Below are 15949 nucleotides of genomic sequence, written 5' to 3' on the forward strand. Positions count from 1 at the left end.
AGGGAAAAGAAATATTAATTTAATACTCCTCTGTTTCCTTGTAGTGGTGGTGATGGCTGCAACTGCCTTTCTCTACTAACAGTTTCGATTATTTTTACCTTAGCTGACCATAAATTTATGTTTTTCTATTTCCATTACTCATTCCAGGGCAGAGGTGGCCTATTCAGATGAATTAAGACCAAAAGATATTGGCCTTTACCTTTAGTCTATAGGAGTGATTACTACAGGGCAACCAGCCCAGAGCACTAAGCTCCATTTCAAATATCCCATTACACATCAAAAACACATAAAAAGCACAAAGACGTTGCATTATTTCAGCCCAGGTCAGCTTCTAGCTTTAAGCAGGAGGGATGAGGCTCCCTGCTTAACACTCCTCCCAGAACAGACACTGTCCAAAACTACCAAGTTAGTCACACCTCATTGTCAGGTGGATTTTTTTATTGTTGCAAAAATAAAATGAGGAAGGATTAAATTCGCGGGATCAGATTGGGCATTTTACAATGCTTTTTATGAATCTTAAGCCCGAGAAGAAGCAGGAGAAATGCAGGGCACTCAGAGCTTCTGCAAACATGCTTCCAAACACCTGGAGCGTTTGCTTAATCCACCTGCAAACAGCTGACTTCCTACTGTCTCCCACCAGGCTCCTCTTCCCCCCAAAACCCCAAAGTCAGGCTTCTTTCCCAGTTTTGGTGAAATCACTTCTGACATGCAGAGCTACTGAAGCCTGGCCGTATCCCTTTGTCCCCCAACACTCTGAAATTCCCAATTGCAACTGTCTCACTCCCAAGGTGTCTATTTAATCCCACTTTTATTAGGAGCACAGCGCCGGGTAGGTTACAGGGGTTACAAACAATGAAGCTTTTATCAAAACTTCGGCTAATCAGTCGCTAACAAGCTCCCATTCAGGAAGGGGCTAGGCAGGCCCAGGCTAAAACTAACCTGAGGGGGTAAAAAAAGGGAGGGGAAAAAAAAAAAAAAAAAGAGGACTGGGGAGAGGGTGTTCCTTTACAGCTGCATCAGTGCCCCAGTCCACAGCCATGGAAACACTCGTGTGAGCACAGCAGACAGAAAAAGCATGCAGGAGCAGAGAGAGAGCAGAACTGCTTCTTTCAGCGATGGTGTTCACTCACAACAGCCTCAAGTGCTGGAGTAACTATGGCGTGCGATGAACTATGATTTATTCCTCGCTTTGTGGTGGAGTCCAGGGGCTGCATCATGCTCAGCACCATATAAATGCACTGGGAAAATATTTGCTATTCCAAAATGCTAACCCTCGGTCTGCAGCCTCCAGTGCTTTCACGGAGACCATGAACTAGAAACAAAACCAAACCAAGCCCGTTGCTGGTAGCCTGAAAAATTGTGGAATGAGGACACCTCCCCAGGAAATGTTGTAGGGTCTGAAAAACCAAGAAAGATTTGAAAACCACTGATTTTATCATAAGGTAAGTTGGCAAAATTTGATCGCCAGAACTTCAGTCCAATAGATGACTAGATACAGGGAGGGAGGAATATACATTATTGTCCTTAGGTAAGGGATAAAAATTACTTCAACCTGTATACACGTACACAGAACACCCTTCCCAAATTCATGGTAGTGAAACATCTATTGCGCACCATCAGACATTCTCACTCTGTTACCATTTACAAGACAAATCAGAGGGTGAGAGAAAAAAAGAGAATTTCTTAGAGCAGATTAATAGGTGTAAAGCACCCAGTCTAGGGAGTAATAGGCTTATCTGTAAATAAGGGAGTGGTACTACATCTTAAATTTAATTTGAGCGCTTCTTAATCAATTCCTTGATATACTTGAGAGTGGAGCCATGGTCCTCAACCACTGAGAGAAAAAAGAGTAATTCTCCTGTCTTGTCCCAGAGGATGAAGAACTCATTCCCAATTTCGTTGATGACTCTGGAGAAAGATATAATCTGGACACGAAGAATTCTCTTATATGTGGGCCATCAAGTTACTGCCTTGCCTCTTGCCAGCCTTAGGGAGAAAGTGAGACTTATATTGCAAATGCAGCCAAAACAAACCAAACCTGTGCTTCCTGCTTCACTGCAGCAATTTGGAGCCATTGAAGGGATCCTGGTCTCTCACTTACAGGTAAAGTCAATAGCGGCCAACATGGGTTATTATGTCCTGATTCTCCAACATGTTCCCTGTACCTCAGCATCCTCGAGAAACGGAGAGAGACGCAGGTGGGTGCAGGTATGGGTTCCTGCTGCGAGGCTGGGTGCGCAGGTCTGAAGCCTTTTCAGGTTTTTGTGTTCAGCTGTACACACCTGAGATTCACAACAGGAAAGTTAAGCCTGTACCTACATGTTCAGAGGAGCAGGGCCTTAGAGGCAAAGACAGTGCCTTCCTAGCAGGGGGAAAAGTGCTTGCCGCATGCACGACAAGGACAAGCACACCATCAAAGCAAATGGTGTGGCTGGCACACGGCAAGGTCGGGGAGGACCTTGCTCTTCTGCAGCACTTTTCCTCGGTAAGTCCTGAAAGACTTTCCCAGGCTGCTGGCTGGAGAGATTCTCAGGGAATCGCAGACGGCTGGCGATATGGTTCAGCCCCGACTCCCATATGCCATGAGCTCCTCTACTGGGCAGACCTCACTGCCACGCGCATAATGCCAGCACTAACGAATGTCCCAGCAACTCAGTAATAACACAGTAATTTCACAGCGTTGCTCAAGCCCGACCCCGAACCTGCGCACAGTGGTGGACAGTAGCCTCAGACTCTTACCTTGAAACTGATTTCAGTTTTGCATTTCGGCACCTCGCTTGCCAGCTTCTCGGTGTGTTTTGGAAAGGCAAACGTCTCCCATACCTCTCTGGAAAAAAGCAGCATTTGGAAAGCAGAGAGGCAGAGTGCTGGATCTCTTCATGCTGCTCTCCTCGTGCCTTGGCAGAAGGGAAAAGCAACAGGTTTGTACCGAGAGCTGATGATGTTTTGAGGCAACACTGCACGCTACTTGCAGGATAAACGCATTAAAGAAAATTAAACATTTTTACAGCCGTCACACCATCAAAGCTTTATTCTCTCCACTCTTTAAATTAAGTGTTGGTTTGCATATCCGTGCCATCCCGGTTATGTAGTAACCTCTCTAAAGCTATTTCTGTTTCACATTCCTTACTATTTGGTAAAGCAAGCTGGAGTTTTCTGAGGACACGCATTTTTATTAGAGCTAATTCAGCATTATTTTCTCACCCGTTTCCTTTGTTGGAAGCAGAGAAATAAACTAAAGAAAACTCGAAGGCAGCATACTATGCCTCTGAGGGAAACTGCCTTCCCCACCTCGTCATAGCCGGGCTGCTCCTCTAGATGGCTCTGCCTTTGCCCAAATACATCAAATCCCTGAAGCAAAAATCGCAATTTCGAGCGATAAGGCGAAATCACTGACTGCTCCTCTCCCTCCTACAACGGGCACGGGGTTTTTGAGCAAACGGATAAACGCAGATTTGTTGTAATTTTAGAGCATAACGTTTTCGGTTTAGCTCTTCAAACACCGAGGGAAGTTGCTTTTTAAAAATCTACCTGCTTCTTGCCCTTTAGATGCTCTTTCTAGCCGTGATTTCCCCATAAACTGCTTGTTTTAGATGTCTGTTGTCCAGTCCGACTTCAAATCAGCATTTTGCATTGCAACCCATCTCCAAAGAGATGTGGAGGTGTTATAAATTATAAAGGCAAGGAAGCTGAGAAGGGAAAATACACCTTGCAGAACATAATGTAAAATTTTCTCCTGCTGCTCTGGCCATTCAAATACACACAGTAAGCACTTTCCCCGAAAGATGCAAAACAAAATCAGCAACAGTGACAGAAAGAAACAAAGTAACAACAGGAAAAAAACAAAACAAAAAACAACCCCAAACCCCCCAAAACCAAAAAACCAAACACCTCCCCTTACGAGTAAAGGAAGAAACTAAAAATCATAACTCTTCACCACACTTACTTTTAAGCGATTATCTGTCCCCAAAGTCTCTGTCCACTTGTTTTAAAACGAAATATAATGGTGAAAATCCTCCAATTATTACATCCCTGCTTAGATCACACGAGCGACGAAAATTTGGAATTGGAGCTAGCCCGGGAAAGCTGCTCCGACCCAGCCTCACTTATTTACATGTGCGTTTATAATTATTTTATCGAAGACATAAAACACAAAGACTTTTCCCAAACGCTCTTCTCTCCCCAAAATCCCGATGTCAAATCAAGACACCCGGTGCTCGCAACCTTGGGGAGAGCGCTTCGCATCTGTGCCTGGAAAGGGGATTTTTACGCATTTTTACCAGAAAGGAACGGAGTAACAGTCCCGTTTAAGACCCGGGGATTTACAACTTCTAAGCGACTGAAAAAGACTAAATTCTCCCGCACCATTGACCGTAATTTTCTTGTTATACGTGCGGGTCCGGTCGTGTGTTTTGCCCCGGACGAGAAGGATTTGCTGGAGCTGGTCGCTCTACTAAACCCCGGGGTGTCGGGATGGGTATGAACACCCAGGGCTTTTTCTGTGCAAAAGGATGCTCTTTCCCTCCAGATCCGCCGAAGCACGGAGGCGAAAATCAACTTTTATTCATTAAATCGCGCCCCGCGACCGCCAGCCCTTCCCTCCCGCAGTACGAGCGACCACGCCGATGTTGTTTGTTTGTTTGTTTAATTTCGGGCAATTCCTTATCCAAAGCTAATTAACTGCCATCTCAGTCCCGGCTGTTACGAGACAGGCGGCAAAATTACACATAAATAGCAGAGTTTAGGCGAATTTCAGCCTTCGTGTTCCCGTCGGGGCAACCGCAGCGATGCTAATCTCCCCCCAGACCTCAATTTCGGGGCCGGTTTCGGGGCCGAAGGGATCGGGGACGATCGCGTCCGTGGGAAAAGCGGGGGAGGGGGGCGGATGGGGGATAATCGTCCCTGAGCAGCGGGGCAGCGCGGAGGGACCCGGGGCGGGGGAGGACGGGGCGGGGGGACGGGACGGGACAGCGGTGAAGGGGGACAAGGCTGAGGGATGCCGCCCCCGCGCTGCCGCATCCCGCCGGCTGCCAAATCCCTGGCGCCTCCCGCCAGGTCCCTCCCCCATGGCCGCTTTTGGGGCTCGGCCTTGCCCCCCTCCGCCTCCCTCCCCGCCGCCGAGCCGCCCTACTGGCTGCTCCCGCCCGCCGCCGCCGCCCGCCCAGCCCCGGCCGCGGGCGGGGAGGCCGGGCGCACGGCAGCGCCTATAAGGGCGCCGAGCCGCAGCCCCCCGGGATTTTTTGGTCTGGGGCCACCGGGGCCGCCGTGGTGGGGGGGGGGGGCCGTTGTCGGCGGGAGAGGACGGGAGCGGCGGGGGGGGAGCGCCGGCCGCCCTGCATGGCCAGGGATTATGAGCGCCGGTGAGTTGCAGCAGGCGCAGCCCAGAGCCTCGGCGCCGGCGGCCGCCCCCGCGCCCCCGCAGCCCCGCAGCGCCCAGGAAGCCCCCGACATGGCGGTGTACTGCAGCGAGAACTTCAGCGTCTACCCCCAGCCCAGCCTCCACCCGCCCGGCGCCGCCGCCGCCGCCGCCGCGGCTGCCGCCGCCGCTGCCGCCGCCGCCGCCTCCTCGGGGCAGCGGGCGGGCGGGTACGCGCTGGGGGACTACGGGGCGCCCGCCAACGCCGGCTACCTGTGGGGCATGAACAGCCCCGCGCCCTACCTGCAGGGCCCGCCCGGCTCCGCCGCCGCCGCCGCCGCCCCCTTCCTGCCGCCGGCCTCGTACGGCTGCTCGCGGGGCGGGCAGCTGGTGGGGTCGCCTCCGGCCCCCGGCTCGCCCTCGGCGGGCGGCGCGGAGCTGAGCTGGCTGAGCCTGGCCAGCCAGGAGGAGCTGCTGAAGCTGGTGCGGCCGCCCTACTCCTACTCGGCGCTGATCGCCATGGCCATCCAGAGCGCCCCCGAGAGGAAGCTCACCCTCAGCCACATCTACCAGTACGTGGCCGAGAACTTCCCCTTCTACAAGCGCAGCAAGGCGGGATGGCAGAACAGCATCCGCCACAACCTCAGCCTCAACGACTGCTTCCGCAAGGTGCCCCGCGACGAGGACGACCCCGGTGAGGCCGCCGCGCCGGGCGGGAGGGCGGGCTGGGGCGGGGGGATGCGGCGGGGGCAGACCCCGCGGGGCCGCCGGCACCCCCGCGAGGAGAGCGGGCGGCGGCGGGTCCCTTGTCCGGCGGGTCCCGTGTCCCCTCAGGCCGGGCGCTGTGAGGAGACCGGGCACCTGTGTCCCCTCGGCGCCGGTGACATGAGGAGACCGGGCTCCGGTGTCCTCTCGGGGCCGGAGCTGTCAGGGAACCGGGCTCCCTTTGTACCCTCAAGCCGGGCGTTGTGACGGGACCGGGCTCCCTTGTCCCCTCAAGCAAGTCGCAATGAGGAGTCGGGCTCCTTTGGTCCCTCGGGGCCGGTGACATGAGGGGATCGGGCTCCCTTGTCCCCTCAAGCAAGTCGCAGTGAAGACACCGGTCTCCCTTGGCCCTTCAGGGCCGGCGATGTGAAAGGACAGGGCTGCCGTGTCCCCTCGGGGCGGTGACAGGAGACCGGTCTCCCTTGTCCCCTCAAGCCAGGCGCTGTGAGGAGACCGTCGCCCTCGGGCCCGCCTCGGGCCCGGCTCTGGCCTCCGCAGGAGGTTCGCCGGCCTCATCCCTCACGCCGTCCCCGAGCGGGCCGGGTGGGCTGGGGCCGGCCGTGCCGGTTGTGCAAGGCCCGGCTCCTTCGGCCGTGATTCACGGCTCCCCTGCCCTCTCTGCCCGCCGCTCGCCGGCCCGGCCCCGGGGCACAGCCGGTACCCGGCAGTGGGCGGCGGGCGGGGGCGCGCCGGGACGGTGGCGAGGCGGCCCGGCAAGGAGGGGACGTGCCGGTCTGGGGCCTTTGGGGGGACGTTGTGGGATCACTGCTCCCGTCAGGCCCGGGCATGGGCAAGAGGTGTGTGGGGACACTAGAGCCACCACAGCCCCCTCACACTAAGTGCCCCGGCTTGCTGTGAGGCAGCCAGAGCAGGGGGAGCCCCACTTTGCGTTCCCTTCAGACAGGCCTGAGGTAGAGATGCAGATCTTCCAGGAGATTTATGCTCTGTGGTGGGGAGGTTCTCCTTCATGTGGCCTTAAGGTTCGCTTGGGCACTGGAGGGGTGGGTGTGATGATGTCCTGGAGCCAGGATTTGGATCTTTCTACTGGACAACAGACAAGAGGAGGAACAGGTGTAGGAGAGGCGTGGGTGCTGTCCCGATCGGACAAGACATGGATATTGCTTATCTGTCTGCAGCGGGGCTCACTGTCACACAATTTGACTTTCTCTCTTGTTTTTCCTGTTTTCCACCAGGGAAGGGAAACTACTGGACCTTAGATCCTAACTGTGAGAAGATGTTTGACAATGGGAACTTCCGTCGCAAACGCAAGCGGCGCTCTGAGCCCAACGCCCCCGCAACTGCATCTGCGGCCTCCTCTCTGGGGGGCCTGAAGGCTGAGGAAGAGCGACCCATCCCAGCCGCAGGCAAACCGTGTGGAAACAGCCCACCCCCGGAGCTGGACCCCTCGCCTTCTGCCAGGGACCATCCAAAAAGCTCCTCACCCTCCGGTATCATTTCATCCACCCCCAGCTGCCTCAGCACCTTCTTCAGCGGCATGAGCTCCCTGAGCAGCGGAGGCAGCCGGCTGACAGGGAGTCTTGGCAGTGACCTGCATCACAGGAACTTCTCTGCTGGACAGCTGAGCAGTGGCACTTTCACCCCTTCCAGCAGCTCTTCTCAGGAGGTGCCTTCTCCAGACCAGCTGCAGCGGGTTGCGGGACCTTCCCCCGCCTACTACAGCTCCTTCCATCCCAGCAGCAGCAGCCAGGGAGCCCAGTACAACCACTACTACAACTTCACAGTTAACAGCCTCATCTACACGCGGGATGGAACGGAGGTGTAGGATGCTGGGTCAATCGGCCGGTAAGCGCTGCAAAGGGAATGGGAGTTGCAGGTGTATTTGGCAGGACCGAGGACCATATGCTTCTGCAAACAGCATTTCAATGTGGACACTTCCCAGGAGTTCTTCCAGGAAGACAGACCTTCTCACCTTAAGGACAACCCTTAAACACCAGCAGAAGGCAGATGCAAAGTTTTTTCCCCTGTCCTGGAAAATGTTAGGTGGTTTAGATGGCTTGCCATCTAAATTCTGCAGGCGAAAGCGAACTGAATTAATGTTTTCAGAGGTTTCTAATCCTGAATGTAGAATAAGAAGTTTAAAAATTATAACCATAAAGTGATATCAGCAAGAACAAAGTGTAGACATCCAGTGAGTCTTAGAAGAGAACAGGAAAAAGAAAATGAAGAGATTTCTTATGAAGTGCCTTGTACAATGTATTAAAAAAACTCTTCTACCAGCAATTGCCTCTGTAAGCCCTTGCTTTCTGCCCTGATCTTGCAATATGCAATGCACGGGGTGTGGGGGGGTTCTCTGGGTAAAAACCCACCCAAAACCTCCTCAGAATCCACAGAGGTTCACTCTGGTCTTCCTGTGTATGGCATATTGTACAGCCAGGGCCCTGTGTTGGTGTAAAACAATCTTCCCTGAGCTTAGTACCAAAGATAACTCTAGCCATGCAGCTTTAGCACGAGAATAAACACTGGGGTATTTTTATACATATTTGTACGTAATGTAACTCTTCTGTACATATGTTTCTATGTGGTTTTATATTTGTAAATTATGCTCTGGAACTGTACTTATTTATAACGTGTTTTAAACTTTGTTAAAGTTTATTTTACTTTGTTTCCCCTTCTTTTTTGTTGTTTTATTTGTTTTGAATTTTTTTGTTGGTTTTGTTTTTGTTCGTTGGTGTATTAATGAAACTTTTCAGGCCAAACAGCTGTTGGGAATAAAATGTTAACAATTGTTAGATTTTTCTGCCTGGTTGTTCCTCAGTATGTTTGAGGTATTTTAAAACTCTGTGGGAGACAGGTTTTGCTTTCACGTGGTTTGGGATAAAAGGTGCAAAGATTTATGAACAATTTAATCTGCGCAGTAAGATGGAAAAAACCTGCTCTGGGCCCAAAGGAGGTGCATCTGAGCTGATCTGCAGCCTCGCATAATCTCACTGGGCAGAGTGGGCACTCTGGGCTTTTTTTGTTTGTTTGTTTTGTTTTTGTCAACAGTCTGAATTACAACTGTCCTTTTTCAGCCTGGTTTAGTAAAAAGAAATAAAATAAAAGCTTGCAAAAGTAAAAGAAGCGGGGCTGGTTCTGGCGTGGTGCTAGCTAGCGGGAGGTAGGAAGCCTGAACTTGACTCTTGGCTCGACTGTTTTGCAAGTCCGTTTTTCAAAGGGGGTTGCACCTGCTGAAAGCGTCAGGCTGGTGGAGAAATGCGACCTGTCAGCTAACGGGGCAGGCGGAGCGGCTGCTGTGGACCGGCACTCCCGAGAATCCGTATCCTGATTCCCGCTGCTGGGAAAGGAGGCTCCATCCTCCAGCAGCAGCCATTATGCAAAACCATCGACTCCTCCCAATTCTTGCCGTTTGCATAAGCTGCTTGTTGGGCGCTCTGGGCAGGTGGAGCGTAAATATAAATGTCTTCATGAGGAGTGTAGCATCAATAATGAAGTGGAGCATGAAATTGCAGCTATTTAACATATATGCATCTGCCGTGATGTAAGGCCGTGCCTGCAGGCTATTCATAAAACAAAATTTGTTTTACAATGCGATGCATCGCCTCTCCACTGGCTACCTGCACAATGCACAGGGTAGTGATGCAAGGCAAACCGCTGGCCAGATCCAAAATATAATGAAGCCATGACGAAATGTCAGATGACTTCCATGTGCTTGGGATTGGGACCAAGTACTTTCCCCAGCACTGGCCAACCGCCATTTGTGCAATAGCGGAGACCAGTGGGCGGGTGGCAACTCCTGCCTCATCCCCCTCTCGCTCACCCCTTCCCAGCACAGATACCATCTTCCTGGCTTTAGGGGTAATTCCTCCGTGTTTTGATTTTTAATTGCGTCTCAGGTGATGCAGCAGTAGCGATAATGGGAGGGAACGGGCAGATTGCCACCAGCAAAAAGACAAGGTGGTCAGTCTCGTCCTGCTCGGGTTCAATCGCACCAGGAGAGGAATGGCTTTATTTGGGTTTTGGACAGCTGAGTTTCACCTAGAAGCAGTGGAGGGATTCCCAACACCTTCAAAAGATTTAGAGCCAGCCCTTAGGTAAGCCAGGAACCGCTTACTCATGTACCGAAGTGACAATTGCACCCCTTTTCTGCTCCTTAAGTAAGCCAGGAACTGCTTACTCACGTATCTAGGTGACCACTGTACCCCTTCTCTGCTCCACCAGCCTCTGGTGAGACCTTAGCAAGCAGTGGGCCAATGTGGGACACTTGCATGTGTCCAGCTCATGTTCTTCCACTCAGAAGATGTGTTTCAGGACTTACCCTCTGCCACTTCCATCAGCTGTATGTTTCTGCACGCAGTAGCCATAAACGTTTGCTCCTGAGGATCCCGAATCGGTGGCAGATTTGTGTTGCTGCGTGGTCTGCTTCTGGCAGTATGTCCTCAGCAAATATCCCATGGCTCAACAGACCTTGTGCCACACTGGTTGGGTGGTGGTATAGCCAGAGCCTGCCAGAGCAGAGCCAGGGAAGGATTCACCCACCACAGTGCTCCAGCCCCGCTCCTAAGGGGTGGTGGTGGGCTCTAGGGAGGTTCTGGCAGATGTGACTGTCCCCAGTGCACCTTTCCTGTCTTTAACACCAAATCCTGCTCCCTCCAGGGAAAGTGAGCCCTTAGCTGGAACCAGGGGCTGTGGCCTCTCCTGCAGGCACACCCCCCCAAAGGCTGGTGTGCTCATGATAAAGCAACCTGCCCAAGGGACACTTGAGAGTAGATTTCAGCAAATAGACACCTAGTCTGCAGAGAGGAGCCAAGCGAATGCGGTAATGTCAGCCTTTTAGGTTTCCTTTTGTCATTAAAAGAGACTCTTCTTTTAGCAAATCTTGGGAGAGGGAGGGCAAGAGGATTGAGTTTAATGAAAGGCACTTAAAAGCAGCAGGGCTATTGTCATGGGCTTTGGGGATTTACTGATTCCCCCATTGAAGGAGGGAGAAGAAAAAGGCAATTAGCCTGCTGGTCCCACCCTGAGTCCCCACTCCCCTCTAAATGCCAAGGCCATGCTTGGGATGGGCAGTTCTCCATGACAATGAGCCTCTTCCCAGCCTGGGTCAGGTGACAGCCCAGCAGCACAGGGCATAGCCTGCTCACAGGGAAGTCAGCGGAAAAATGTCCTTCCCTTGGAGAGAGGCTCAGACTTCAGGCCTCTGCCCTCTCTGCTCTGGCAGCTGTAGGAATCGCCCTGTAAAATGACTTCTGGCTTTGAGGGAGCAGTGATCTCATGGCGGGTAGTTGGGAGCCCACAGATCCCGACTGCTGGATGCTAAAGCTAAGCATCACAGGAAGTCTCATCTTTGCTTGGTTTCTCCATAATTCCTAAGCATCTAGAAAGATGCCACTTCAACAAACCATACTCCATGTGAAACCATGGTCGTGCTGATGACTGGAAGCACAACTGCCTGGTACCTCTGCCTGTACCCTCCGACTCTCCTGGCCATGACCGTGGCTCTTCCAGTTGAGGTTTGGACACACAACTACCAAAAAAGGCAGTCCCCGCTTGAAAAGAGGTACAGTCCAAAGGCGTTTCAAGAGACGCGTTGGATCAGTAACACAGATGCTTGCTGGCTCCTACGTGTGGCACTTCTCCAGCACGGGGTCGTTTAACTTTGCTCAGCGCTGGCCTTATCGACATGCCAGCAAAGGTTCAGGCAGGCACCCACTGCAGGTCTGCACTTGAGCTGCTCCACAGTACAAAGGCTTTGCCAGTACAGCTGGATCGGCCCAGTCCCCTAGAGGAGACCCAGCTCCCATCAACAAAGGAAACTCTTGTGCCAGTAAAGTTAAACCCCCCACCCCCAGCAACACCGAGTATATTGCGGGGTGGTGGGAGGGGATTCAAGAGGCAGAACACAGCCATCCGCACTGGGTTTCATCGCCCGCCAACTCTTTTGGAAATAGGGCTTCAATTACTGCCACTGGCCATGGACTGTGGTTTGCATCTCCTCTGAAGGAAGAGGCTTTTGATTTGTGCTGTCGCTCAAAAAGTCCATGAAGGTTGGCCGCGGTACGTTGTGCCCGCGCAGAAGGTTTTATTGCCTCTTTTAGGCTGATTGAGGCTGATTTTTGCCCTGAAATCTTTAAGAATAGTTCAAAAGATGTAGTAGCATTCAAGGAAACTACAGATATTTTGGCCTTCCCCTCACTGTATTTCTAGCAATGGAAAATCTTCATCAGACTTCTTGAGGTAGAGCCACGAGCCGCGCAGATCTCACCTGACTTCAAATCTGATGTACCTGAATCCTGTCCTGCTCCTCACGGGAGGCGGTCCTGTTGGTCTCGTTCTGATAGCACATAAGATAAGAGGACCCAAGTCTCATTTTGCAGCTTGACCCAAGAGAGGCAAGATGAGAATTAGACCTGGCTGATGATACATGGATGGCTGATGCCTCAGCTAGAAATAGCTGTGCCAGATGGAGACTGCAATTGTTGGGAAATTATTGTTTCTCCTTAGGCTTTGGCAAAAAAAAAAAAAAAGACTAGTTTTATTGTCCTGTTCGAAAATCCCTCCAAAACTGATTTTTGTTCCCAATTATTTTTTTCTCTGATTGTTGGAAGAAGAAAAACATGGATTTACCTCTTCTCTTTGCTTCTTTTTGTCAGAAATCTCCATCAAGCTGAACTCCCCCCGCCCCCCCCGCCTTTTAAAAAGAAGGTTGATGGAATGTTTTTGACCAAATTACCGAGCGCAATATTCACCTGGGTAAGGTGACGAGAATTTGCCCCTCAAGGAATAACTGAAGTGTAATGTAAAACATCAAAGGTGTTATTTTTTTTTTACCTTATACCTGAGCTATCTCTGAATCATATCAAATAATCTTCTCATTTCATAACACCATACAATGCAGGCTAAAAGTGTATGTGATCTGCTTTGTGTACTGCTGAATGGATGATTAAACTGTCTAACCTGAGGGATATTCATCCAGGGCCTGCCCCAAACACAGTGAAGTCAGGGGAAAGACTCCCACTGACTTCAGAGGGCTTTGGAGCAGACCCATAATCAGCCAGGCTCTAATATACTTCAGGTGGTGTCTATGAGACTGCCCGGGGACACGTAAAAGGAGCTAAAGATTGCACATTTGTGAATTAAACGTTGTAGGGCTGATCCGGGCAATTGGCTGCCGTAGGAGAGCAGAAGCCGTCTTCTCCATCTGCCCGGGTTCCTCGGATCATTTTCCGTTTCCTGCAGTCCATTGTGTCTGGGATCTATTGACAAAGCAAAGCTCTCGCCGTGCGGCCAGTCCACGTTTGCAATAAACAGTGGCAAATCAGGTCAGAACCGATGGTTAATCTGCCCTTGGACCCTTCAAGTGGTGCTGATTTTATATCTGATTAAAGTAAATAGCGGAACTGAGCTGTGCCATTTCCCTCCCAGGCCGGTTTGGAGGTTGGCAGAACCTACCACTTCAGGGCCACCAGGAACAGTGACCCTGAAACAGGCGGCTTTAGTGCCTTAACTCCAATAAAGCAGAGGGAGTCAAAGCTAACGCATAGAAGAACCAAGCTTGGACTTCCTTCAGCAAACTGAATGATACTCAAATGGGGCCAAATTATATCGTGTGTGTGTGTAAATGGTGTTTACACTCATGTTAGTGTTCTTCTAGTCTAGGCAATGGCCATCTAGCGAAGCTCACAGGCAGCAGGTCCGAAGCAGACCAGAGGAAGTGGAGGTGCTTTTCTGGTGGTGGAGGCGCCCTGGGGATCTCCTTGCTTCAGGAGGATAGAAACTTGTAGGGAGGCAGGACGGGTTCATAGAAAGGAAACCCAGCAGGGGTTAGGAATTGCAAAGACCTCCTTCTTTAGGTAGAAAGTTCCTGAACTGCAAAATGTTGGAGGATGGGCATGTATTTTGGGGAAGTACCACTGTATGAGGCAGCCTTCCCTAGGCAGCCACCTTTCGGCACTGTGAGGCAGGACAGTGAGTTCGTCAGTCTGATCCAACAGAGCCTGTTTATGGTCCTATATTTGTAGCAGTGTAGTTGAAAGCATCGTTTCAAGTTTCCATCTTAGTACAATCCCATTGATTTGCACGAGCACTGAAGGCACTCGGCTTGCTGTAGCAGTTCTCACCCTAAAAAAAAGCTGGCTAAGTTAGGGCAGGCAAGTTACTCTCTGCAGGTGCCTGTTTCTCTCCATCCAATGCAGAGGAAGCCTGGAGAGCTATTTTAGGCCAAGCTTTTAGACCTCCCCTAGGGCAGGAATGTATGGATATCTCCATATATGGGGCAACAGTCATGTGTGATCTTATATCTGGTTACAAATAGTACCATGGCCACCAGACATAGAGGGGTCCAAGGAGGTTTCAAAGCAAGACACAGGCTTAATCCATAGGTGAGCCTCCTTAATCATGGGAGAGGTACAGGAGAAGAAATCTCCTGCATAGTGTTTCCTTCTCGCACCCAGCAGCATCTCAGCCTTGCTTTGGTTCATTTGGTCGTGGGGAGAGCCAGGGAATTTCTTTGAGGTGGGACAGGAAGATTTAATGAGTTTTTTTACTCATTGTATTCTTGTTCACGTACTGCCCTAATCAGTGTAGGCACCTTCCAGCAGTGCAACATGATCAATACGTCAGCTGTATTGTCTCCTCCCTGCTGCAGGAACTGCTCATGAAGTGTAAAGCTTTGGCTTTTGCAGGGAAATATTGGCTCCTACATGTCCGGGCTGTTCTGCATTTCTCGTAGAAAAAGCTGTTTGTGAAGGGCATCCTGGCTGAAGACAGCAGGTGAGATTTGTGGTGCACTGAGATTTGCAGCTCCACTGCACCCTAAGCTATCCCCAGCCCCTGGGGCAGAAGCTTTGAAATCACGAGCCCAAATCATTATTTGATCAGTAGCATCAAAATAATTGGATGTCTCAGTGGCAGAAGGTTGGACAACCTTTGCTGGGCAACAGGAGAGGAACATTCATTAGACAACTATGGCAAGATGCCCTGGCCTTGCACTAATGAAGTTTCATTAGGGGTCTTCATCAGTCTAGAGCTCATCTTCAAGTTCAAGGAAACAGATTTACATCCTAGTGAAGACAACACGAGTTTGTGGCTTTCCCACAAGTTACCAAGTGAAAATAAACCATAGTCTCTTCAGACAGAGCTCTCAGCTCAGACGAAAGGGAGGATCCACTTAGTCCCTGCTTGCGTGTAAAGCCATGTGAGCTAATGGAGAGCAGCTGGGTTTGGTAGTCAAGGCAGTGTGTGCCTAAATGTGGATATTTGTTGTCAAAAGATAATAAGAGCTGTCATACTTTGGTGGAGAAAAAAATTACTGTCTTCTTCCTCTCCAACATTTGCAGCTTGTCCTTGGCAGCACGGCAGGGAAGCAGACCTGACAAGAAACCAAGGAGACCCTTCAAAGAATCAGGGAATGCCTTTATTATAATTGAACAAGGGGCTGTATTTATTTTCACTGTCCCTGGCAGGGAATGTGTAAGCAGTGGGAAGACTAGAGCAATGAGCATGTCATGAATGTTAAGGTCATTTATCATAACTCTGAATGCTGTTTCTTTCTAGACAGCAGCTGCTTGTCACAGTGTGAAACCTCATTCCCCTACCCTGAAAAGGTGACAATCCAAAGAGACAAGTATGACCGAGGAAGTGTTACTGGCCCCATTTTACTGCAAGGGGTCAAGGAACATCATGGGAAAGTGATTTGCTAAAGGTCACACAGTGCTATAGCAGAGTTAGGTGTCAAATCCATACTTCCCAACGTCTCCATCACAAAACTGTCCCTGCTGAGTCAGCCTGAAACACTCTGGCATGGCTCCAAACTCATCCTTCCTTGGTGCTGTTACAGGAAAGCACAACAGATCACAATGTTTCTTGCCT

The 15949-nt window shown here is 51.1% G+C and overlaps 1 protein-coding gene across 1 annotated transcript; it reads left to right on the plus strand.

The window, feature by feature from the left end:
- The first annotated feature begins 5350 nt into the window (after window positions 1-5350).
- Window positions 5351-8052, plus strand: FOXI3 (forkhead box I3). Its single transcript, XM_074589354.1, has 2 exons — window positions 5351-6050; window positions 7315-8052. Exons 1-2 carry the CDS (start codon window positions 5351-5353, stop codon window positions 7902-7904), a joined length of 1290 nt encoding a protein of 429 aa, XP_074445455.1. The 3' UTR covers window positions 7905-8052.
- The last annotated feature ends 7897 nt before the right edge of the window (window positions 8053-15949 follow it).

Source organism: Larus michahellis, chromosome 5, assembly GCF_964199755.1.
Source record: "Larus michahellis chromosome 5, bLarMic1.1, whole genome shotgun sequence".
Lineage (NCBI taxonomy): Eukaryota > Metazoa > Chordata > Aves > Charadriiformes > Laridae > Larus > Larus michahellis.